The sequence below is a fragment of the Brachyistius frenatus genome, unplaced genomic scaffold (assembly GCF_029030835.1).
Source record: "Brachyistius frenatus isolate BFR_SWC_R1_liver_20210118 unplaced genomic scaffold, ASM2903083v1 Contig_28, whole genome shotgun sequence".
NCBI lineage: Eukaryota > Metazoa > Chordata > Actinopteri > Embiotocidae > Brachyistius > Brachyistius frenatus.
Window position 1 is genome coordinate 2,309,629 of NW_027210627.1, and position 26,362 is coordinate 2,335,990.

General features: G+C 41.3%; 2 protein-coding genes across 14 annotated transcripts in view; one reads left to right on the plus strand and one right to left on the minus strand.

The window, feature by feature from the left end:
- Positions 1-2,696, plus strand: part of obsl1b (obscurin like cytoskeletal adaptor 1b) — a 36,166-nt gene extending 33,470 nt beyond the window's left edge. For all 12 annotated transcript variants that reach the window (XM_069698877.1, XM_069698878.1, XM_069698881.1 and 9 more), the window contains one exon: positions 1,423-2,696. In XM_069698877.1, coding sequence (XP_069554978.1) covers positions 1,423-1,433 — 11 coding nt within the window. In that variant the 3' untranslated portion in view covers positions 1,434-2,696. The remainder of the gene's footprint in view (positions 1-1,422) is intronic.
- ctdsp1 (CTD (carboxy-terminal domain, RNA polymerase II, polypeptide A) small phosphatase 1) lies at positions 2,655-25,191 on the minus strand. Of its 2 annotated transcripts, XM_069698918.1 has the most exons (7): positions 24,774-25,191; positions 16,306-16,454; positions 11,415-11,516; positions 9,201-9,257; positions 6,526-6,618; positions 5,683-5,868; positions 2,655-5,166 (listed from the first exon to the last, which is right to left on the minus strand). In XM_069698918.1, exons 1-7 carry the CDS (start codon positions 24,841-24,843, stop codon positions 5,038-5,040), a joined length of 786 nt encoding a protein of 261 aa, XP_069555019.1. In that variant the 5' UTR covers positions 24,844-25,191; the 3' UTR covers positions 2,655-5,037. The 2 variants fall into 2 exon arrangements, with proteins under 2 accessions (XP_069555019.1, XP_069555020.1); XM_069698919.1 differs by lacking the exons at positions 16,306-16,454; positions 24,774-25,191 and adding an exon at positions 12,122-12,424.
- Between the last annotated feature and the right edge of the window lie 1,171 nt (positions 25,192-26,362).

Below are 26,362 nucleotides of genomic sequence, written 5' to 3' on the forward strand. Positions count from 1 at the left end.
TGCTTTATGACTGGGTTTGCGATATAAAAACTCAGTGAAGTGGTATTCAACCAGGGCATAAGGTCAATCTGATGGGACACGAGATAATTACTGGAATATGGAAGAAGAAGAAGAAGAAAAAAATAAAAAAATTCTTTTGCACAACATACAGCTGTGCCTCAGTTCACATTAGTTATCATGCATGTTAGTACACTTACTTGTCTTGTATGTGGATTTGGACAGGGTACGGTCGTCTCAAATGCAGTTCTGCACTGAACAGAAATGACCAGAACATTTGCAGATGATCTACCGTTTTCACTTGTGTCTCACACACACACACACACACACACACACACACACACACACACACACACACACACACACAATAAACACACTAATCGCTTCTATCCAACAGCAGTATCGTGTTTTTTTATTTATTTGTGCGGACATGTACCTTTTACATTTGTATAGTGGCTTTGGAAAAAAAAAAAAAAGGTTGGAGGTCCCTTTGTGCTACGTAGACAAAATGGCGACCGTTAGGGGTAAAACGTTTCCAGTGAACGTGAACTAAGACGCTGACTGTGTCTCAGATCACGTACTCGCACACTCGCGCTCCCTATTTTCAGTGCACTGTCAAGAATGGACACGTGCGGCGCACTGCAAGTACTCGGATGGTGCACTCAAACCGGTTCACAAATTGAGTCTGAAACGATGCACCACTTTTCACCCTCAACGGTGGCCGTTACGGGGATGCAGCGGAAGTAGGGGACCGATAAACCTGCAACAGCCGGGGAAGCTGCAGCTGTTGTGGAACACCGCGCTGCACGTATACAAGATGTCACGAGTTACGGGTTGTCTGCACGAAAGTGCTGCCGCTGTCGGATAGAAGCCGTCACAACCAAAACCGGCAGATATGTTATGTCGGCGGCTGGTGCATTCAAATGCTGTGGTTTTCTCCAGGAAGTGCAGAACGGCAGTGTGCGATTTGAGACAACATTAACCTGTCTGTTTTATATATATATATATATATATATATATATACGCAGGGAGGAATTGGGGGCAGAAGAGAGGTCGAGAGGGAAAGTTCTGCTTTGATGTGTTAAGTCCGCAAATTGAGACGCAGCCTAGACGTTTCTCTATTTTTTTTTTGTGCTTTTTTTCTGGTCCAATACTTGAATCATTTCAGCTCCCTGAGTCTTTTATAAGGAAGGGGGAAAAAAATAAATCTGTCCATTCAATTGTTTCAGTGCGTCACAACCAAAAGAGTTTGGGAACCACACGCTGATTGTGAGAGTTCAGACTTAATAAAAGTACAAGCAGGTTTTCAGAACATGCTGTTCGGGCTATCGTGTAGCAGACAGTTCACACACGTGTAGAATAAGGCCAAGCCTTGTTGCTCTCCGGTCTTCCGTCTAAATTTTTGTTTCTGCTCAAATTTCACAGGTGATCCCTGAGTGAAATCTCTCACCCGTCATCACCTGATGGACACAGATTGATTAACATATTGATGCTTTGAAGTTGTAACATTGACATTGTCGCTTCGATATTTACATACAGTCTATAAAAGTGGCTTAAACAGGGTTGTGATGGATTTTCATGCAGTTTCTTTTAATTGTCTCATCATTTGCTTTTGAGAATCAAAGATTTCTGTTCTTATAAAATTTGTCATAGCGTGTGAAGATATTTTAAAACGGCTCCTTTGCCATCATACAAATTGCAGTTTCAGTGTAAATAATGTCCTGTGTGAACGTAATTTGACTGCTACTGGGTTATGAAAGCTAAAGCTGAATGTGTATTTGTGCCAATAAATAACAAAGACAAGTCTGTGGTTAGATCCAACTACAATATCTGTAGAGAGATTTTGAATAATTTGGCCAATTCTTAGGCCAAATATGGATTTAATGCATGAATAAAATCTCTTGAATTTATAACTATATACATCGGATCTGCCTCTGTTCATGTGGTCTCAGCATCATGAAGTCTTTTCCAGTGAGAAAATCGATTTTTTTTTTTTTTTAATTTTTATTTTTTTGCTCCAGATGCCATTTTTCTCCTTTGTAGAACTCCAGAAAATAACATACTAACAGAGTACACAAGCAATCTCTGACATAATACACCTTGAACTGTTTAGCTTCCTCATATATCAGAGCATGGTTTTGTGTGGCTGTTGTGACAGTGACTCAGATTTCTTTCGGTTTAAAAAACAGAAACACCATCAGAAAGTATTAGTTTTCAGTCAACTCCCCTAAATATCCACGTCAAATAGAATGGATCATTTCATTAAACTTCACAATGTCTATCGTTATCATTTGTTCATTGTATAGAAAATCTTTTTTTTTTTTTTTTTTTTAATGTTTTGCTGCGAAGTTTGAATGAAGAAAGTTCTGTTTTGCAGCAAGGGGCTTGTAATGGAAATACATTGGGCCAAACGAGGTTGATTTAGGAAATAAATAGGTTTAAAAGAAATTACTTGATCGCCTTGATTGATAATCTGGGCATGCTTGATTTACTCAAATGCTTTGATGAGTGAGTATTACGTTTGCTGAGTGGAGAATGATAGTGGTTTTCATATGAAATCTGTTCCATATTCCATTTTTCCATTTGACTTTGTTTCCAGCTGTGCCATGTTGTGTTGAGCGTTAGGTATGTTAAATCAAGTACTGTAGTGAAATATGACCCGTTTCAATAAAACATGCTTTATTGATGCAAGGTAAAAATACGTCTAGTCCTCTTTTTTGTTTTCTTCTTTTTTTTCAGTCTTAACATCAGCAGCGATTTAAGAACTCACTTGTTTGAACCAGTTTCTTTACTCGAGTCACAATGTTAATATTGCAAACAGTAAAAAAAAAAAAAAAGTTAAATCATTATTTCGAGACAGGTTATGGTTTTTCACACATTGTTTAAACTGAAACCGATAGAAATACTCACAATCCCACTGAAATCCACGAGCACACATACAAACACACACACACACACACACACACGCACACGCACACGTACACACACTCGCTCCAGTAAATCAGGAGTCGAGCATGTCTGGCACAAGTTTCTCCTGTCAAACTGAACATACAGATCAATAAGGCCGTACACTTGACTCCATTTGTGGACAAAATAGTTTAGATTCAAGTTCACCGACAGGAGGCATCCAAAGTGTGCTTTCAAATCAAACGTCAAACAGTTTACAACCTCCGCCCGCGCACATTAAACAGTATTGCATTATCGATGAGCCGCGCACCGTGGCGGCCAGTCCAACTAATAATTCAAAACATAAAATAGCATTAGATAAAACGACATTAGATAAAACGACTTTAAGAGCAAATCAAAACGAATGCTTAAAATCCTGATATTTACAAAAAACAATCTCACCATCTCTGTGTACGGAAGGTCCGATCAGTTTGTTTCTCAAGGCGAGACACTGCAGGCAAAAAAAAAAAAAACATTCATTTGCATGCAGGGGTCAGTTATGAGATTTCGTATCCTTTCAGACTAGTGAGAGGAAAACTTTCAAAATACACATTTAACTGTTTATTTTAGTACAGTTTGTGTTTTGCTTCGACTGCTCCAAAATTCACCAGAAGTTAGCGCGTATAAAATGTTGAATCATGATGATCTATAGCCCAACCCCTCTGTAAAAACCTTGACAATTTAGCTAGGAATAAAACTGTGAAGTTTCATACACACAGGATGAGGACTTTTTTTTTTTTTTTTTTTTTAATGGCGTTTAAGTTTATAATACAACTTCAAAGGATTTTTATTCTCAAATTGAGTTTTTTTTCATGCTCTGAGTCAAAAATCTCCACTTTAGTAGCACTTACACACATTAAAGTTTCCAGTTTTATTCTTATCTTTTCTAAAAAAATATATATATTTTTTTTTATGGCTTTTAACAGTATTTTCATGAAAAGAGATATCTATAATCCCCTGCGTAAAGATGTTTAACATTAATACATCAACTAAAAACAAGTTTTTAACCCTGCTTTATCCATTTATTGGATTTTTGGTCTGGAACTATATGTAAATTAGTGCATATTTAATTTGATAACGCCTTATTTGCAGATTCAAAATACAATTTCGGAAAATGTGAAACAAAAGTTATACCCAGTTCACCTGCCGTGTCTCCCCTTAATGCTACTCCAGATCTACATATAATAGACACATAGGTTTATCGGCCTTATATTAAAAAAAAAAAAAAAAAAAGTTAATTATTGGGATGCAATGTTGCAAAACAAGAATTGTGTTTTTTGTAAAAGGGCATAATAATTCTGAAACTATCATTACACATTCAAAATTATATTCCTGTAATATTAGGATTTAGTGATTATATTAATTATCTATAATGTACTGAATAAGGCCTGCATCCAATGACAGAAGTCTCTCTTTTAAAACTGGTGTTTGTTGTCCAAATCTTTCCAAAAACACACAGTAAGTACACAGTGTTTGGATCTTGTCAAAACTGAAAATGCATTTGAAAAAAATTGTTGAAACAAACATCTCCAGAGTTATCGATTGTCTTCTGTATGTTTATAAAGTTAATGGGATTCAAGGGGAAAGTCACGAATGCGTTTTTCTTTTTCTTTTACCTGTCAAAGCTTCAAATATTACAAATGCTACATAGTACTGACATTAAAATGACTGATGGTTGTTCGTTTGTAGAAAGGCCGTGAACAAGTGTTCACACAATCTAAATTTACAGCACACTCACAAAGGTCACTGCCGTCACATAACGACGACAACAACAACGCACTAGCTGCACTGCAAAAGATATCTAACAGAAGTAACTTAATCCCATATCAAGTTTGTCGTTACAGAAAAGAGAAGGCAATGTGTCACATGGATCTGGTAACTGTCAACAATACCAAACTCAGCTGCCATTTGATTGCTTTCTCTTTTTTTCCAATATGCTTGAGAATATGAGATTAAATGATGGGTTTTTTTTTTTTTTTTTTGCAGTGTGGTCCTTGTAGTGGGAAGCGCTTGTGGAGCCTGTGGCCCACCAGCCTCCATGGCCCCATGACGACAGCCGCTGGTGACTATTTTCATACTAGGGTCCCGCCTCTGTTAACTTGAAGTCCTCTGCTGCTTGAGAATATCATAGATGTCGTCCACTCTGCTAAGTCTCTCAAAGAAGGGGATAAGATCAAGGAGCTCGGTGTCTGACATGTCGTCAAACCAGGAAGCTACGGGAACCTGGAGGTGTGAAAAAGAAACACGTGGTGGAATTAGAGCTCCTTTTCAGTACTTTAAAGCGCCTAATAAATGTGTACCACTATACTGGTTAGAGCTGCAACAATTACTCAAATTAATTGCGGACTATTTGAATGATTGCTTCGAGGTTCAAATTCTCTTATTCCAGCTTCTTAAATGTGAATATTTTTTTGGTTCCTTTATTCCTTCATGACAAATCGAATATCTTTCGGTTGTGAGCGGTTGGTTGGGACAAAACAAGAAGTTTGAGGTTGCATCTTCAGCTTTGGCATTAATGGACGGATTTTTCACCATTTTCCGACATTTTAAAGACCAAACAGCTGATCGATGAATCAAGAAAAAAACAAACAAACAGATGAATCGATGATGAAACTAATCGCTCTTTGTATCTCTAGTACTGATATTATTCCAAATGTTTCATTTTAGACTTTGGTGGAAAAACACACAGGTACACTGTCTGTCAGTGTGCTGCAGAGAAATAAATATAAAATTGCGTACTGCGTTGTCGGGGTGGAAGACGTAGGAGGCTGGCGAGTTGTCAATGATGATGACCTTGTTGAGGTCTCTTCCTAAACGGCTCAGGTCTTTGACGTAGTTCCCTTTGTGGAAGACGCATGACTCCCTAAAGAGACGACTCCGAAACGCCCCCCACTTATCCAACAGGTCGGAAACGGGGTCGGCGTACTGTCGAAGCAAAACAAAGTAAAGAGTTAGCTTTAAATGAAGTGACGTTTGTCTTTCTGTAATTCTACGGGTGTACAGCAGTTACGCCGGTGACTACAAACAAGATATCCACACTCAAAAGCAGCAAAACAAACACGGACAACTGTGCGTGTGTGTGTGTGTGTGTGTGTGTGTGTGTGTGTGTGTGTGTGTGTGTGTGTGTGTGTGTGTGTGTGTGTGTGTGTGTGTGTGTGTGTGTGTGTGTGTGTGTGTGTGTGTGTGTGTGTGTGTGTGTGCGTTTTTACATCCAAGTGGGGACTTTAACTTGAACAACCGGAGACGTGGGAATGCATTTAGAAGTTTGTGTGTGCGTGAGACTAACCAGATGCTTCAGAAAGTCAAGTCAATGTTGACACGGTTCGAAGTAAATGTTCGAGGCGAAAGTGTCAACGCAATCGCCCGACGCAAGTCATAAATACGTCCTTCCGTGGAGGGACACCTATAAATCCCTCACAAAAATGAGCCTGGGCTTCTAGTAGCTCTTAAGCATAACGTTTTGCCAGAACAGTCGTCACTTTGCACCCCAAGTGCCCATCAGTTACCATCCACACAACACTGTCTGGCCAACAATCTGCTGCCAGATTTTTAGCAAGAGAGGAATGTAGATTGAGGACAGACCTTGGATAAGCTTGCGGTGAACAAAACGCACTCAAACAATTCTCCCATCCTCTTCAGGAACTCGTCAACGTGGGGTCTCTTTAAAACATACACCTGCGTGCAGACAGAAAAGGCAGAGCAGCATGAAATCCACAAGTGGTGCTTCTGTTATTAGAAACAGAATCTGGAACACAAGTCAGGGTAAAAAAAATATATATATATATATATATATAAACAACAGAAAAATGAATCCTCTTTAAGCCTCTGAACCCCAGGAAGTTTCTGTTTTTTTTGTTTTTGTTTTTGCTCCCGTCACAGTTTTCCTCCCTTTCACTGCACCAGCAAGTCCTGCACCTCTATGGAAGCAGCAGAAGTAGGGTGGAATCCAAAATGTCTTTTTTTGCAGTTAAAATGTCATAAATAACAAAACTTCTTTGATCATTTATTTTAGAAAGATAAAAAAAAAAAAAAAAAAGATGCAATCTATATACAGTGAACCCTCGCTATAACGCGGTTCACCTTTCACGGTCTCGCTGCTTCACGGATTTGCATCGTGCATTGTGTTCTGCATTCTGATTGGCTAAACAGTCTCTCCGCTTCTTCTCTACCTGTTTGTCAATAACGTTGCGGTTTAATATGTACACGTACGTAAAACAGCTTGCCAAATTAAAAATAATCGATGGTGGCATGTCGGTTTATAAGAATCTTTTTGCCCAGAAGAAAAAGAGCGACAACAACTACCGATAACTATGTTCTTCTCTCGAAAAACCACACCTGCACCGCCGGCTTTAGAAGAAAGAACCGCTGCAGAGCGGAGTCAGGATGCAGCAGCTCAGTCAGAAGAGCAGTGAAATACACGAGTCACTATTTGTCCGACTGTACTTTGTATTTTTTTTCATAATCATTTTTCATTTCCTCCCGTTCTAATCCAATGACTCGGGTCGCAGTGGGCCGGTGCCGATCTCAGCAATTTGAAGCCTTCAGTTCGTATTGATGATTAAACTTATTATTTTACAGTACAGTAGTTATTTGTAAAAAAAAACATTTATACAGTACTTTTATTTGTTAAACAAATGCTTGGGCCTGTAAAAAGGTTTTGTTCTTTGGTTTCAATGTATTATGGAGTATTTCATTGTATAATAATTGTAAAAAAAATAAAGGTTACTACTTCACGGATTTCGCCTATCACGGTTTCTATTTGGAACGTAACCCCCGCGAAAAACGAGGGTTCACTATATACACACCGAACATTTTGTGGGGAAAAAAAAGGGGACGATCATCACGCTATACATACTGAATTATTTATGCTTTTATAACTTCTACAAACTTCTCCGTCCTATGTCCTCTGAGCTCCGGGTGCAGTTTAGTTGAGAATTCACAGAATTTCTGTCATAAGATTGTTGGTCTCAGCTGACTCATTCAAGGCTTCCCAGTTGCGGTGAAGAGCACAGAATTTTTTTATTTTTTTTTAATAGAATCTAAATGCTACAAACGGTTTATTTATTTTTTTAAATGAGACATGTTCAATAAAGTTATTTGGTTGAACTATCACTCTTTTTATGCTTAGAATGGTGGTTTTTTTTGGACGGAGGTGTTCAGTGCCCGTGATACGTTCAAAGATTGTTGGAAATTTGAGCATATTACAGTCATTTCTATCTCTTCAGTTTGTTACTATGGTGAATAATGGAATACAAAAATAAATAAATAACATGCGTTTCAAACCCGCCAGCAGTTGATAAGTTCAGAGGGTTAAGATCTGAGGTCAACCTATCTGAGCTAATTCATAGATGTAACTGGTCCGTCATTATCGAGGTGTCGTTTGATGTAAAGGAATAACAGAAATGTTTGTAATTGCATGTTGCTTTAAATGACGCTGAACAAACAATATGTCATATTTTGATTAAAACATGCATAAAAGCATCTCAACAGAACTTTATATCTACTTCCACTAAGATGCTGACGGCCTTGTTTCTGAACCAAGTCATCCCGAATAGGCTTTCCCCACTTTAACAAGCCTATCCTGGATTACTTGAAACAGACCCAGGCCCTTTGGACAACAAAGCTCCTCTGTCCGCTGGAAGGCCGAGCACAACACGCTGTAGTTACCATTTAAAGACTCCAGGGGAAAAGTCACTGCCACTACCAACGAGCACCAACGAGCGGGGGCATATTATGCTCTACGGCCTGTGATTGATGGCTAGTGGTTTCTGAGAAGCCTGCCAGGCTTTCTTCATTTCGTCAGGCCACTGAAATAGACGCCCGCTGCTTCGAGCCATCAACAGAGAGGGCTACAGCTCTGTCAGGCCACGAGCGCAGTGTTTTGCAGGGCAAACCGGAGAGACTTTGATTCTTTCCTTTTACTCCCTCGTTTTAATACTTGAGGGTTCACAGGATTCATACAGAGTCCGTACGCCCCGTTAAAAGACAGATGATGCACTCTATAGTACAGATTTTAGTTTCTGGTGGATAAAATTTACAACACAATGATGGTGAGTACACATAAAATGGCGCTCTGTATGAATTCTGTTTGCATTCATTTTACGCGCACATTTTTGGGGCTGTTGGAAGGAAGTCTGGCCAGCTTGCAGAAAATGACTGGGTAACTCTCGCGATGGTTGCTTTGTGCTTTGGTGATATGCTCTATGCGCTGCAGCAAAATAACAGGAAATGGTAACTTAAGCATATCAAGTGCCTACCTGGTGAACTGTCCCATCAATTTCCACTGGAATGATAAAATCTGCATTGTTCACCGGCTGTTCAAAACAAAAGCACAAATTAAAAATCATCATCACACCGAAGGAAAGCAACAATTTCTAACAGACATGAGAACGATGGCAACAAATCAGAAATGAAGCTGTCTCGCACAGACGTGAAGACGCCAACTCAACCCTTTTTTTTTCTTTTTTTTTTGTAACAACACAACACTGCAAATCATTTCACTCATGTCACCTCAATCACTGAAATAGGTGCGCTACAGTAAGTGACAAGGCTCATAAAAAGGCCTGATTTATTTGGGCTATTCGCACACTTGAAATATGCTTCTCAAATGTTAGCATCATTTCAAGCCTGTCCTATATAAGGCATAACACCATGGCCTAAATTGGTGTACGACGAGGTAACGCAAGTAAAGATTGAATCAGATGAGTCATAAAGAGCAAGTGTAAATATGCATTTATAGTTAATGTACTATATTCTTTATGTTGCACGCTGCTTTATGTCATTTCCTGCACCGTGCAGCTGGTTGAAATTATTTAGACTGTGCATTTAAATTAGTTAATAAAGTCATTTTATCATGAAATTCCACTGGCAACAGAAGCAGCTTGAACTTAAACTTGCATTAAATCAAATACAAATTCTGCAAATACCGCTTATTTTTCCCCTGACTTGTTAGACATTAAAAAAAAATTCACCAGCCACTTTTCTTTTTTCTAAACTATGGCTCCCCATCATTTTGCATTTAGTGAAAGTTGGTTACCTCACCATTCAGATCTTTATTAAAAAAAATTTAAAAAAAAAGATCACCTTTCAATCGTTTCTTTTATCCATGATGATATATTTTAATCGAATGAAAAAAAAAAAAAAAAAAAAAGTTTTTTCTTTCTTTCTTCCTGTAACCAGATTTCAGTTGTTTCATAGTGTTTGGAAATGGAAACAGCAGAAAAACACATTTCTTACCTAAACCTTTCCAAATGTGAAGTCTGAAGCTCTCAGAAGTCACGAGATGTCATGAGACGACATATAATACTTCAGACATTGTGCACTCCCAAGCTGATTTATTTTTAGTATCTAATTTATTTTTAATAGCTTCAAAAATGTGCCAATCAACCTGCGTACAACCAACCCTTAAACTGTGCTATTTTTAGCTTGTGTGTCAGAGTAATAATGAGTTTTATTATCCACCTTGTGTTAAACACGGAGTTCACAGAGTCTGACCCTGTTTACGCAGAGCTAATGGCAATATCCAGTGACATGCTTCTGGACAGTCTGTGACATGAGAAGGGCTAAACACCACATGGCATTCATTGCATAATTTGTGGTGATACAGGAGCCTAGACTTTTGGCATTGATTACTTTGTTCACCGAGTGCTACCTTAAAAGGTATTAAACTGATCAAATGGAGGCCACATAATTGTAAAACTCAATACGGTTTCCCAAAGCATGCTTCAGAAACCAACCGCATTGAGTTTTGCAATTATGCATGACATGAATCACATCACGTGTAATAAATGAACACTCGTGCACTGACACGTTTTTGTTTTTCTTTCTCTTTCTAATTATGTTGTACGTCATTATTATAACGAACCAATAGAGATATAATAATTACTTTGTAGAAAATCTGATTTTAATAACTTTCCAAAGATCTCACTTATATTTTAGGTTGCAGGTGGGTTATACATTATGAAACTAAAGCACCTGTAAAAAAGTTTTTTTTTTTTGCAGGCAATAGTTGCTTTGCGAGTAGATTGTTTGCTTCGATATAGAAGCTTTACAGAAGTGAGTGTGTGTATCAAGCTGCAGTGTGTTTGAATACTTAGAAAATGACTTTTCAATAATTAAAGGCCAAGCATACATGATGAAATCAGGCTATAAAAGCCATGTTAGAAGGTAGCCTGTTTGTGTTCCTGTGTTAAAAAATGTCTGCCTCTAAAGCTGAACACTTTAAATGTCATTTTTGTATTAAAACCACACTGTAAAAAAATACAAATTGAAGTGTGTGCTGGATTTTTTTTTCTTGTTTTGTTTGGGAGCATGGACTTCCTGGTTGCCAGGCAACCTCACCACAATTTATGTTGATTTCTTGCATTTAAGACAAGACATCACAGTTTTTTTGTATTTTAGTAGTATCAACAGCACATAATATATATATTTTAAAAAATATATGAGAAAGTAGGTCACATGTGCAAACTTACCTTAAATGAACTATGCACTAATGTTTCATCCAAATCGATGACCACACAGATCTTCCCCGCATCATTCGATTTCATTTGTGGGAGCAGTGGTTGGGCTGGAATCTGAAGACAAAGAGACGGTTAAGACTTGCAGCTCATTTATGACAAAGATTCACCCTGATAATTAAAAAGCGCTTTCATTTTTCTACAAAAAGAGCAGCAGCGAAAATATAAGAAAGATAAAGTGTCGCTTTAATCGTAAAAAGTGACCGTCTCGATATGTGTCAGAAGTCCTTCAGCTCATTGCGCGTGTTTGTGTTTGTGTGTTTCTCGTCACCTAAGAGGTTGATTTGTGTTGTGGTGTTTCTGTGAGTGGTTACAGGAAACCCTGGATGCTACAGCTGCTGCCTCGTTGATGGAGCATGTAAATATTGCCGTACTGTGTCTCGTCCTTCAGCGAGTTCATTTGATTCTGCTTCTAAAAGGAAGCCGGTGAGACCAAACAAGCAGCTTGCAACACGGGATGCATGTGTTTGTCCGTGTCTAGGAAGCTGCCACCTGAGCATAATGGCGGGGCTGGAGAGTTTGACACGGATATCGCACAATGTCGCCAAGTCTAGATCTCCTGAAACTAATTCACTGCCGCATCATCGGCAGCAGGGCGACGTAAAAATAGGCCGAGCTGGTTTGCCTGCGAATTATTTCAAGTTTCACCCACAGTCTAATACCTGCTCTGTCGGCGGGACGCAGTACTCGCATTCACAAGGCTCACAGGATTCATCGTCACTCTGCTCCTCTTCTGAATCCCTGCTTTGTTCGGGGCCCTCGATTTGAGCCTGTTCTGGGGCAACACTGTGAATAATATCTAGAGGGGGTTTTATTTTTCCTGAAATTTCATTCAACACACGCTCATTGTCTGATTCTGCAGTTTGCCCGTAGAACATTTCTTCCGCAGCGGAGCCGTTCAGTTCGATAACTTCAGTAATCCCAAATCGGACGGATTTGCCCTCCCCTGGGCAGACCTGTAACTCGGTCTCCGATTCACTCGTCGCTCGAGTCCTGTCTGCCAGACACGAAGGGGCGTATTTTCTCTCTTTCCTCGAAGCATCTCCAGCAGCTCTTCCATTGATTATGTATGATCTTCCTTCCATAATAAATCCATTTAAGGCTTGTTTAACCGACGACTGAACGCTTTTAATCTGATGCGCGTAGTAGTCCTCAACACCTGGCTCACAGAACTCGCCGTTTTCTTCTTCATTATCTACAAGCAACCAATACGGCTCCACTTCTGAACACGCAACGAATACTTCAGTCTCGTCTTTGTCATCGGCGCCAGTTGCCTCCGTCTCATCGATTGGTGAGGTGGCGTCACCAAGATACTCGGAATTGGGGACACCGCAGACGTCATCTTCATAAGCATCACCTTCAACGGAGATGTCCTTGGCACACGGTGCAAACATACTCTCCTTGTGGAAGGTGGACAAGCAGACCTCAGCTTCTGCAGTACAGACCTCAGAAACGTCGCATTCACACGTTTCCTCATCGTCCTCCGCTTCGTCTCTGTTGTCTGCGTGAAGGTCATGAGTCTCAGACTCTTCGCCTTCCGGTAAACTCGATTCTGGCGCTACGATCCAGTCCTCGGGGGGTTTGTCCGAGTCAAAAGACTCGTCTGTTTCGCTTCCATCTTCCTCATAAGTATCTTCAGGACACGCATCAGGTTCTTCTACATTCGTTTCCTCGTCCGCTTCTTCGAAAGTAAACACATTTTTGGCACCACGTTTCTGCGACTCCTCTTCGAGATGCAGGCGGTCATGGATATCTCCCCCGTCGAAGCAGGAGATGTAACGCTGCTTCTGCGCAAACATGTGCCCGTGATAGTCGGCTTTGTCGAACAAATCGAAGTAATCCTCGATGGCAACGTCGGCAGCGGGCGTTTTCTTTTTCTCCTCGTTACTTTTGTTACTTCGCAGTACTTCTTCGTCATCTTCAAAAGAGTCCCACTGCGTCTGCTCGTCGCTCGAGTCCTCCCGAGCTCCCTTTTCGGATTCCCCGGATGAATCGGAGTAGGGGTCGGAGGGGATGCTGCCGTCGGGACAAGTCTTAAAGGATTTGGTTTCCACGGAGGAGCAATCGGAGGAGCCGTCTTCTTCGGCGCAAAAGCTGTTCTCGGAGTTGCACTTCTCTGAAGCGGCACACGTTCGTGTCGGTTCAAAATCTTGGCCCGTTTCAGAGTCCTCATTGTCTGTTGTAGTAGCTTGTTGGGAGTTTTCTTCGTCGTACAGGTATGTCTCAGAGAAATCACTTGCAAATTGGACATCTTCGCTGTCATCGAAGGAGACGCGGACAGGTGCGTTTCCTGTTAATCTGTGAGACTCCACTTCCTTTTGCTCGGGTTCACAGCCCTCATTGTTCTCATCGTTCACATCGTTCTCATCGTTCTCATCATTCACATCATTCACATCGTTCTCATCATTCACATCGTTCTCATCATTCACATCGTTCTCATCATTCACATCGTTCTCATCATTGTCTTCATTCACATCATTCTCATCATTCACATCGTTCTCATCATTGTCTTCATTCTCATCATTCACATCAATCAAATTATTCAAATCATTGTCTTCATTCTCATCATTCAAATCATTCACATCGTTCTCATCATTCACATCATTGTCTTCATTCTCATCATTCAAATCATTCACATCATTCACATCATTCTCATCATTCTCATCATTCACATCATTGTCTTCATTCACATCATTGTCTTCATTCTCATCATTCTCTTCATTCTCATCATCCTCTTCATTCTCATCATTGTCTTCATTCTCATCATTCACATCATTGTCCTGAAATTCAGAATCCGACTGAACTTTGTCGTCCTCACAAAGTTCAGTACCGCAGTCCAGTGAGTCCACCGAGTCACAGATGTCAGCCGTGCAACCAGACATTTCCCATCGCTCAGAGTCCTCCGTTGATGTGTCTGGCTCGGAGTCAAAGCTCTCGCACCGCTGCTGTGACGGCTCGTGTTGTTGTAGTAACCGGAGGCGGTCGGCGCATTCAGGTATGAAATCAGACATTTCACACGGCCCCAAACTGTCACAGTTCACTTCCAATTCATCTGGCTCAAAGTCCGAAGACTCGAACTGTTGATCAGAGGGCTCACATTGCTGAAATAATTGGAGGCGTTCCGCACGGTGTTCACAGCAAGGACTACATTCGGAAGCTAAGCTACGATTAGTGCGGTGCTCAGAGGACTTGCAAGGTTTAAAACACTCACGGTGTTGAGCACATTCGTCACATGGTCGACTTAACCCCGAAGTCTCGCACTCGTCGGGGGTCCGGTCGGATTCGAAAAATCCGTCGCTCGTCGAATGTTGCTCAAAGCTCTCAGCAGGTCCATTGCAATAAGTGCGGGATTCGGTCTCATGCGTGTTCCTGTCGCAGTGCTCCACACGCAGGGCAGAAGGGTTCATTCCTCCGCTGACAGTCTGCGCAGTGTATTCCTCAAGGACCTCCACGCCAAGCTCAGCACTTCCCTTCGACGCGCCGGTTAGATCTGCGGCTCCTGGTAATTTGGTGCCCTGACATTGTTCAGCAAGCATGGCTCCGGTAGACAGCTCCCCTTCTCCAGAGACTTTGCTTTGCTCAGAGTTTTCCAGATACATCAGGAAATGATTTCGCGGTCTGGACTATGTTTGTTCAAAGTTGTTTTTTTACTCCACGCATTGGTTCCTGCAGGGTTCAACTCCAAATGACTGGCAGGTAACTGGAAGGTCCATTCAAGAGTGGATATTCACAGAGCTGGTGGGGGGTGGGCGGGAGACACTGAGACCACGGCCCGCCCGCCGGAGTAATAGCAACAGGAGCAGCATGCGCGCTGACATGACAGGTTGTCACAACCAAAATTGAGTCTAGCACTTGACTGGACCCTCCCTTTGCCAGAGACCAAGAAATTTATTTTGGGGGCTTGGAAAGACGTGACAAATAACTTCTGGAATATCAAATCTCTATAAAAGGCCGAACGAAGGCATAAATTTGAAACCGACACCTGAAAACGCCTTGACCACTTGATCTTCAGACCATAACTGCCAAAAGACATGTTGTTTTCCGAGAATACACTCACTTAAAAAAGGTGTATTGCCAATTGTCAAAAAAAAATTTTACGTAAAGGAATAGCTGTCTGTCATTGGTGGATCAAGGTCTTACACACAGATCACTTTAAACTTCCGTCACGCGTTGCAAGCATCCTTCACACAAGTCTCCATTGGATTCCGTCCGATACATTGATCGGTCGATCATCAGCCGATATCGGCCAATTATAGACATATTAGTATCGGTAATATGAAAACCCATTTTACTAAATATGGTTAGGGTTTCAACAATTTTTTTGTTTTTTTTATCTGCGATGTACCAGTGAAGTCTATATTCATATTTGAATTCTTTTTCTCCTGAATTTTGGTTTTGGCCCCAAAATATCAATCATCAGTCTGGTTTTAGTCTCTATTTATTAATTTCTAAACTATTGAATAATTCCTGCTCGTATTTCTAAACTCTCAAGAATGTCAGACAGGTTTACGAACAGCACACTTTTAATCGCACCTGATACTGTATCATAGTTTTCAGCTGCGAAGCAAAGGTCGCCTCTTGATCGTTAGTATCTCTGCGGGTCACGTGATCTTCAGGCAACACGTGCTCCTCTTTAGCTTTGATACTTTTTCCGTACGTTACAGCCTGAGAGAGGATGCGGCTGTAATCGTGAAAAGCTTTGAGCCAAGGAAACATGTGTTCGAGGTATCAAACGGCTGCCCGTCACGCCGACCACGTGCTGTTCGGAAGACGATGAAGACGGCGGGCGAGCGAAAGTCGATACACCCGGGAGGAGTGAGAGGCAGACGGCGAGAGATTAACTTACTTTCGACAGGCTCCCATTTTCTTCGACCAGGAGGGGGACGTTGTTTTTCACCGAAGCTGGCTCGGTTTCTCTGTGACACAGGCAGCAGAAGAGGTTGTGGAGGAGGCCTCTGCTGCGACGCTTCTTCGAGGCCGAACCCTCGTTGGAACCTGGGTGGTAGCAAGACAAGAGAGAAGATTCGAGTCACGGTGTTCGTACTGCACCCTCATAACCCGATATCATCAATAGTCTATCTTTTGCAATTCAAAATGGATAAACCTCACCAAATAGAAGCGATCAGGATCGTCCTGCGCGTGACGTAACACGGGGGCTCTAATTACGTATCAAAAGTGGGATCAGACATGCGGGCATGTTCCTTGTGTATTTGCACTGCTGCAGCTCAATTACATCATTCACTTAGAAACATTATCCGCTGCGTTTCGGTGTGATCAGGACTTGATTCATGGCATTACGTCGGCATCGGTGCCAGTGCTCTGTCAGTGTATCCGAGCTGTGCAATCACTCCAGCTGTTCCTTCCGGCAGGACCCCTGCTGTGTTCTGCTATGTTGTGTATTGACTGGCTATTTTAGCTGTGCAGCAAAAGGTTAAAATACATTGCACAATAAAGCGGAGGTGTACATTTCAGCCTCAAAATAGTCACGTCAAGACACCCTGGACCAGTGTATAATTTGTTGTTATAAATACCAAGAATCTGCTTAATGCAGTCGCTAATCCTTAGTTTGTCTATTGGTTGGTAACAAAAGAAAAGTTCATGTCGTTCCAGTTTTTTGGAACATATTTGACTTTGTTAAACCGTATATGACAGAGTGTTACATTAACGTCAAGCAGCAACCTGTACGGGTACAAGAATCGAACGCACTTGCAAAAAGTGCCATTCAACATGAAGAACTGACGTTCAAAATACATGCCGCCATTAAAAAAAAATAAAACTACAGGCTGTAATTAATGTCTAAATACTGTCAGGTCAATACATATTAGCACCGATAACAACCGCGTTTTCATAAATGAAGTTATTCTGAACCTGAATCTTCTTCTGCTTCAATGTTTCTTTGTTTTTGAATGCACAAAGAAACAAACAAAACAACGGTTGCTTCATCAATTCTTTGAGTTTTGGTCGCGGAAAAAAAGAGCTGCCGCTGTGGCACACAAGAGCTCGTATTTGCCAACACCAACCGACCCAAATAGGAGCTGCCATTGGCACACACCGTAGGTAGAAAACATTCCATCAACTGGTGTCGGAGTGATGAGAGGCAGCGTATACAAAGGAAGAAAAAAGGCTCTGGCAAATTAGCTGAGCCCCGATGGCCGGTCAGAGCTGTCAGCTGAGCCATTAGCATGCCGCTCAGACAAGACTAAATCTGTTGCCCGAGTATGGGGCGCATCGCGGACCTGTCAACCTGTTTTGAGTGTAAATGCGTGATGATTGCGAAAGTATCTGGTGTCCACCATGTCGAGGAAAAACAACAAACGGAGAAATACTGGATGTGTCGTGGACGGTCGTAGTTTTGTTTTTTTACGTGAAATAATCTGAATTTACCTGATCATTAGTTCAACGGTTACCATTTCCTGTGTTTCTTCATGCTTTGTGATAGGAAACTAAAAAAAAAAAAAAAAAAAATCATATTTGTTAGTAGTGATGATGGCATCACTTCAGCCTTAAGTGAAATTTGATAAGCATGTTTTTTTTTCTTTTGGGGGAGGATTTTATACACCAAAACCAAAATTCAGTTATAAGAAAAATGGTTGCTAAATTAATCAATAAACAGTTACACTCCTTTTCTATATGTTTAATGTTGAATAGACAATCTGAACGTGTAAACCAGCTGGTCTGACAAATAAATGTTGTAGCTTTGATTGCAGAAATTATTGTCAAGCCCCAAACACACTCACAAATCATTTAAATAAATTCCTGTATGTATGGAAGAGTGATGGAAAGCCATCAAAGATGACGTAAACTGAAATGATTTGTTATTGTATCAACTTTCAACTGTTATTAATGTTAATTCCTTATGCCATGATCAATTTGATTAATGCAGACTTGACTCATAGAAGCAGCAAAGAATGTGTTAACTAATGAAAAAATGATTTATTCTTTTTAAAAGGAAATTAATTCACAATGATTTTTAAGAATGAAAAAGTTAGGGTTCTCAAGCAAAAATCTTAAATTTAACTCGACAGCAGCTTTGCTCAGCAGCTCTTTAATTGCAGCTAACAGGATTCTGTAACTATTAAGCCATTTTGTCTGATAACGTTGTCTGTTTTCACTGCCCCAAATCTTATATTTATTATAACAATCTCATCATTATTAAGGTAAAAGCTGGCTTTTAACAGACACCTGAGAAACTGAAAAACGGGAAAGGACAAAACACATGAAATAAGGACAAAATTGCCATAATTAAATTCCATTGTCTGTTAATCAATAACTATATCGGCGATGTTTTAAACAGTTAAACGACGTATTAAACGTTCGTTTGGCCCAGTTTCAGCTCCATCCCTGAACAAGTCTGACCTACTTACAGGCCTTATTCCCTACGGCTTCGGCCTGTTGACTGCTTCATTCGACCGGGGCTGAAAGCGTCCGAAAGCCCTCGAGGGCGGTCATTATGGTCAGGGGACGCTTGTCGGGACATACCGCTCTTGGTCCGGAGATGAAAGGTTTGTGTTCAAAACATGCGTGAAGGAGCTGGGCAGGTGAAGCCTGAAGCTTGTTAAAAAACATGACGGTGCCCAGAGAGCTACCGCTTCTGATATTACACATCAGCGTGCTTAAAATAGCCGGCCAGAGCAGCTGCTGACAGCGGTTAGTGATGAGATTCTAGGTGTATATATATATATATATATATATAGTGCAGCATACACACAGCGGGCCATAAACAGTCACAAACAAAACCTTGTTGTGTCACCTACAACACACAGCAGGAGATGGCTAAGCTGTGTGTTTACGTTTGTGCAGAAATGCTCGAGACATGGAAAAAAAAAAAAAAAAAAAAAAAATGAAAACCACTGACACTGTATACTTTGCAACATCAGGTCATTCCCAAAACGTCCTAATGATCCCGCCTACATTGCAAACATAAACACAATCCCAGGCTGCACAGACAGCGCCAGCTCCTGCTAGAATGAGTTAAGGTCCGAAATAAGAAAGGTCACCAAGTACAAATCGAAAGATAGATAATTGTCTGATATGCAACATTGTGTTTGGATGGTAGCTAAAACTGTACCGTTGAAGGGAAAATTTCTATTTCGGCATCCGATCCGCGGACCACCGGCGAAATAGGAACCAGTATTGTGACGCTGTAATGGCTCACAAGAAATGCAATGTGCAATGTTCAGATAGTTAAACCCCGTTTTTGTTTTATAAAATTTGTTTTTAATTCAAAAGTCACTCGTGGTAACGCGTTGCTACCGACGGTGGCAGTAATGCACCTAAAAGCTGTTTGCCAACTGCCATCAAACAGCAGAAGAAGGAGAAGACGACGTTGCTGGTAAAATGTTCGGGAGATTAGATGCTAACAGCAGAAATATGCAAAGACGACATCAGCCGTCAAAAACAGCCCGCACCAACTTTCACGGCAATTCACGTGCTCACCACTGTGCGTTGTGCTCTCGGGTAGGATGGCCTGCTTTGCCCCCCCACCCCCGTAGGCTCCGTCACTGGTACACCTTCATTTATAAAAGGCAATCTGCTCCCAAACTACCCGTGTGTCTTCATCGTGCAGAAAAGCGCCGGACAATACTCCCTGCGTTCTCAGGACTCCTTCATGCTCGCTGTCCCAAATGCCAGAACGGAAATGGGGGAAAAAAAGGGCTTTTGTGTACTCCGCACCCTCGTCATGGAATATGTTGCAGAATGATTTAAAACTCAAAGAACTGATACCACTTACTGCTTTTAAATCTAAAATGAAAGAAATAGAGGCGGGTTCCCAAAAAATGTCGATGTTTTTAAATTAACCAGGTTACGTAACTGACTCTTAACTTCTTTTAATTTGTCTCATTCTGTGTTCTTCTGTCTGTGACTATGTCTTTCTTATGTTGCTGCCTGTCTTGGCCAGGTCTCCCTTGAAAAAGAGATTTTTAATCTCAATGGGACTCTCCTGGTTAAATAAAGGTTCAATAAAAAAAAATAATTGTTGAGATATTTCAGTCTACACCAAAGTGGTGGATCAACTGAGCATCAAGCGTTACCGTCCCCACAGACCCACCACTAACATGGCTAAATATAAAGTGGGAAGGTGATACGAGTGTAGCCACGATAGACTGTACATAAAAGATGACGTAGTTTACGGGTTATATAAAAAAAAAAAAGTGGGGCAGATGCGCAAGTGCCATAAAGTGCAATACCAGCGAGGGCCCTTAGGGGTCGGTTCCAAAAAAAAGGCTCCAGCGCTGTAGATTCCCATTCAACTTCTCTCATCAAATACAAAGTCAATACTTTTTTTTTCCACATTCACGAAAGTCACTCCTTCTAATTGTTTGTGGTCTGAAAATAATCCCATTATTAATGAGATATTAGGCCTCAAAAAGGTGTATGCTTGGGGGCGTGTCTGTGTTGACTGACAGGCCCGTGGAGTAGACAGGCTTCCGCTATGGGCGGACGGGTGTACTGTCCTCGTGGATCAATTCGGATCCACCGCTCGCTCCTCTCCGGCTCGTCCAAATATGGCCACCTCCGGCTCCAGAATAGCAACATGGCGACGGACGGGCTTCGGGGCAACAGTTCACAAACCGAAGGCTGAGGGCGCCGTTGCTCGCCGTTCGGCGCGTACGTCCAGCAGCAGCGGAAGGGCGGGCCTTCAAATATTACCCAAATACTTCCGAAGCAAATATCGAATAATGTTTTCGCTACAAATGCCCTCGCCTGACACTGAACGGCGTCAGCGTTTTGCCCACCCCTTCGGGCAGCACCGTGCGACGTGAGCGGACTAGATCCTGGGTCAAGTACAAAGCATTGGCGGACCAGGGACGACCGTCTCGCCCCGACACTTGACCAGTACCCAAGTGCTCCGCACCGATCCGCAACCAGATAGTAATGCGAAGTGGGGGGGGGGGGGATTACAAACGCAGTTTAGCGGATTTTCTCTATTTGCTCCTCGTGTCTTCGTCTAATCAGTTCACTTAGGAAGCAGAAATGAGTACGGAGCAAACTGTACTGCAACATTCCTCACACTTCCCCGTCCAGGAGGCTCAGACGCTGATAATGAGGTTACAGCATTTCCGAGGGGCAGCAACGACCTCGCGCCACATCAGCATGTTTCAGCCTACTTAGCTGAAAGCGGGTTTATCTGGGACCCTTTCGGGCGAGGCGTGCCGGTGCGCTCGGCTGCTTCTATTCCTATCCGGACGCAGGAAGAACGAGGACCCCCGCGACCGACTTTCCGCCACTTTGACACCCGATATTCTGTTACAATCTGACAACTTGTAGACCCCCTCCCCCCACCCACCGCAGAGCAGATGGTACGGCAGATTCACGGTGGCCGAGCTGGGTCAGATGGAGGTTTAAACGTTTTTGCATCTGAAAATGTTCACCTTGGGAGTCTGTCTCAAGTCAAGTGTCGGTATTTCAGTTGGAAGTTGCTGGACTGACTTCAGCGAACATGTCATGTGGTTCAATAGTGCCAAAAACGAACACTGTAAAGCATACAAGCTATAAATATACATCGCCAGCAGCCTAATGCCGCCTATAAAACGGCATATTCCACGGCACTGCGGAAGCAACGGAGACAAACTAAACGTACGGCAAGCAAAAGCACAGGAGGAGAGTTACGTTTGGTAAGTTGGACGTTGGAGCTTTGCAAAGAGCACGAGACAAGAACATTTAACACCTCCGGCGGCTGCAGGAGAGCTTGTGAAACTAAAGAGAGGCTTAAGAGAGGCGGCCTCTTTCCTTCCTCTCCGGGCCCTCACTTCTGGACAGTAGCCACGTTTCGGACTCATGACCTCTTGGCCGGCAGGAAGTAATCCGAGAGCCCCGGCTGGAGTCGGTTTTAACACGTAAGCTGGGCGGTGCTGCCACCTTGTGACGGGACTCCCCTTAAACGCTCACGGCAAAGCGCTCCGCTGGATGTATTTGTATTCAAAATACTTCTTCACATTCCTTTGTCGTACGTTTTGCTGGGTGAATTGGTCCATTTGGGTTCAGTTGTTGGGGAGGGGCGAGGGGGATGCCACAGAGTGAGGACTGTGTACCAAACAAAATCACCGGGAGCTATAAGATCAAACATTTAATTACAAATCTGGGACCCCCAATTCTCTTCTTTGAAGGGCTTTAGTATTTCTGATGCCTAAATTTTCGGCCTCGTGATGTGAGAGAGCCAACACGTACTATGGGAACCCAAGCAGATCACCTCAGGACTGTGTCTCTGTAAGGAAACAAAGACCTTAGGCCTCCTTTATGTTGGTGCCATAAAAAAAAAAAAAAAAAAAGCTCAAAGAAGCAACATCGGTACTTTAAGAACAGTCCGTTTAAGGTATTTAAGGTTTACTATCAATAAGCAGTTCCTCACAGGAGCCTCATCAGCGCCATCAACACAAGTCCAAATACAAACATCACTTTCTGTCAATCCATGGAAATACAACATCTATTTGCTTTTCTACTTTTTTTTGTAATCATACACAGTTAATGTCCCTGTCAAGTATTTGTCATGTATTCATTTGTCATTTATTATTATTATTATTATTATGTAGCTGCTGGTACTCTACTCTCCTGTATTCATTTACAGTTTGATCTTTTTGATAAGTCACGGGTTGGTCGGGTTAAGAGGTTTCATCACTGGGCGCTGTTTAGAGATAACTTTCGTGTGACCGTATTGAGGTTTTACAAGAGTAAAAAAAAAAAAAATACTATAATTGTTCCCTGATTTTAATCTGTCACAAAATCATGATGATCAACCACATGGCTTTGGTTTGGTGAGCGGCCCGGCTTGCAGCTGCCGAGGCGAATCCATATCGTGTTCTGAAAACCGAGCGGATACGAGGGTGCTTTTTTTTTGTTTAGCAATTGCACGAGTCTCAAACAGTAAAAAAAAAAAGTGTCAAAGCAAATGTGGACAAATATAATGTGTATAATTTAGGTGATGATGCTTCAAAGTTTTTTGTAATTTTTTTTTTTTTTTTTTTTACTGTTAATGAAACCCTGGAATCTCTCTGTGTAGAGAAAAGTCACCGAACCAGAGTTCATCCATTTTTAAACCCAGACAAGAAGCATCACTACATTATTATCATTATTTCTGCCAATCTGTTGTTGTTTTTTTTAAGTGACAAGAGCGCAGCGTTTTTCCTCTAAACTTCTCACGTGGTTTCATTTCAACAATAACATGTATTGTTAATGAGAACAAATCCCAAAATGGAACAAATTTGTGGCCCAAAACTTCCTCTCCCAGTAATCATCTGTGGACCCCATCGCACGTATCTGGATATAAAACTGGACATAAAGTAGTTCAACGGTAGCAACATTGATAACGTTAACATTGATAGTATTGATAATATAATGATGACACGTAAAGAAAATATCATTCAAAAGTGGCCAGGCAAGCGCTTTTTTAAAAAAAAATTTTTTTTTTACTTTCACTTTAACAACATTTTGCAGCCGATAACTGCAATAATAATGTGTATGATATTTCACGCAGGGCTTTTAGGTAGGTAGGTAGGTATATACTTTATTACTTTATTTATTTATTACTTTATTACTTGCAATCGAGTTCGTTTACACGTCTGTATCGGTGCTTTAAAGGCGTTAAATACTTCACGCCCACCACTGGATGTTTCGCCACGTCTGTAAATAAATAGGCTGCTGGTTTGTAAAATCGTATAAAAAGGTTTTTATTGACAGTTTTGAGCGCAGCATCTCAACTTTTAGTAAGAAGTACGTCTCCGTGATCGCGTGCGTGAGATTTGGGAGGTCACAGTGTCGTAAACAGACAGAAATAATAAAAAAATAAAAAAAAGTGATGCAGCTTGAAGTCCAAAACCGAGCAGAGTGAACTGTCAAAAGTGCTGTGGCCCCGCCCCCTTTGCAAGGACTCATTATTTCTGCTGTTCAACTCTCATTCCGCTTTAAAAACAACAACAACAACAACAACAACCTCTGCGGAACACAACGAGCTTGCCGTTTCTGGTACTCGTTTAAATCCACTTTCCTCTTTTCTTCCTGCTTCTAAAACTTCCAACAGGCTGCGGCTCTGGCCTTTAACCCCCCCCCCCACACACACACACAAGGCTCACAGCCGGAGGAGGAGGGGGGGGGGCGCTTTACCAACTAACTCGGAGCCGGCGAAAAGTAGAACAAGTCACGGACATGTCCGTTTCTGAACCGGGGGAAAGTGTTTTAAAAGGAGAAACGGTTGACATTTGCGACACCGTGGCTGCGCACGAGCCCCCGCGGCGCTCGTCTCGTGCCCCGCTGACATTGTCGTGCGCGCAGCTCCGCAAACTTTTTTTTTTTTTTTTTTTTTTTTTTTCCCAAACTCACCTTCCTCACAAGTCGCATTTTCCTCCTCGTCTCTCCTTACTTGCGTGATTATCGACGACGAGCGGTCCATTTGATCCGAACACGGTGGACGTTATCGCTGTATAAAATTAGTTGTGGAGGAGTTGTGGCAAAAGAAAAAAGAGAAAAAAAAAAAAAAAAAAGATTTATATTTTGCCACTCCCTGTCTGCAAACGCGCATACTGAGCGCAGGAATAAAGAGGCGCTCCAAACACCCGGAAAGTCTGCGAAACAAACCACGTCGGACCAAATCACTCCAAGAAAAAGAAGGTTAAAAGTGTCTTAAAAAAGAAACAAAAAAAAGAAGTTATTTCTTAAAGTTGTTGTAGAAGTTCAATTTGACCAACGTGAGACTTGACAGTTTCAAGGAAGCCCGCTTCTTAAAGCCACAATGCAGGATGTGAACCTTTTTTTTTTTTTTTTTTTTTTTTTTTTTACGGTCTCTGTGCGTTTAAACGCACTGCCTGTTCACTTCTATGGGGGGGGGAAAGGTTTGGACAATTCAAAACGAATGTTTAGTTTTACTTTTGGTTTTATTTGGAGTGTTAATTCGACGAATATCAATCACAAAACGTGTCTTTATCGTTGGTTTACTCCTTTTTTTTTTCTTTTTTTTTTTTTTAGAACACACAGAGGACGTATTTCTGTTTTAACACGTTTTTATGGGATATTTAAAAAAAAATTGTATAAAGTTGGTTCATGGACGACTTCGACGTTTGGGGCGGCCTTGAAACCGACCGACAGCAACCGGAAGTTTGATAAAGTCTTTAAAGTGCCCACTCGTAAGATGAAAGTAACTCTCCTCTTTCTGAAACATTGCCGCAAAGAGTCCATCTCAAAATTGATTGTAAGACAAAATGTGTTAAATAATTACAAACATTATTGTATAGACTCTAGAGTCTTAGATGCTTTCTTACTAAAGGAAATAAATGTTTTAAATTATAGTAAATATATATATATATAATGATAAATATAAACAAAGGCATTAATCATTTGATAAAAAGGTGTCAAATTTGTATTTCTGTTTTGATTTACTTCTGTATTTATTTACTTTTGTTTTAATTCTCCTATTTAATTACTTTCACATTTATTTTTTCAGTGTATCAATTCATTCCCCTATAAATATATGTATTTGTTTCTGTATTATTTTTCCTTTGCACTTCCCCACTATTTATTTCCCCAAACATATTCATTTCTGTATTTTTTTTTTTCTTGACATTTCTGCCTCATTATGAAAATGAGGGCGGGTGGGCTGTCATTCAAAGTGTGTCATTGGCTCATCTTTTCACCTGCTGGTTAATCGACATCAGAGCGTGTAGATCGGCTGCACATGCCTTGCTCACCACACCAGTGGCCAGGCTCAATATAGAAATGGCTGTCTCCAGTCAGGAGGTCACAAGAGAACTGAGATGATTGTAGGTAATGCTCCTAAAGGTAAAACGGACTGTATTTACTTTTTTCATGTGGACGGGCTGATTGCAAAACAAATACTTTTCTTTCCTTGCCTGGCCAACGGTGTTGTGAGCAAAGCATGTATATTCAATCAATGCACATGCCTGAAAAGTTTACCC

Coding starts and splice junctions, on each gene's coding strand:
- ctdsp1 (XM_069698918.1), bottom strand. CDS start 24,843: ATGGACCGCTCGTCGTCGATAATCACGCAAGTAAGGAGAGACGAGGAG. Junction 11,517..16,305: donor AAAATGGGAGCCTGTCGAAA/GTAAGTTAATCT, acceptor CTTTGTCTTCAG/ATTCCAGCCCAACCACTGCT. Junction 9,258..11,414: donor TAGTGCATAGTTCATTTAAG/GTAAGTTTGCAC, acceptor TGTTTTGAACAG/CCGGTGAACAATGCAGATTT.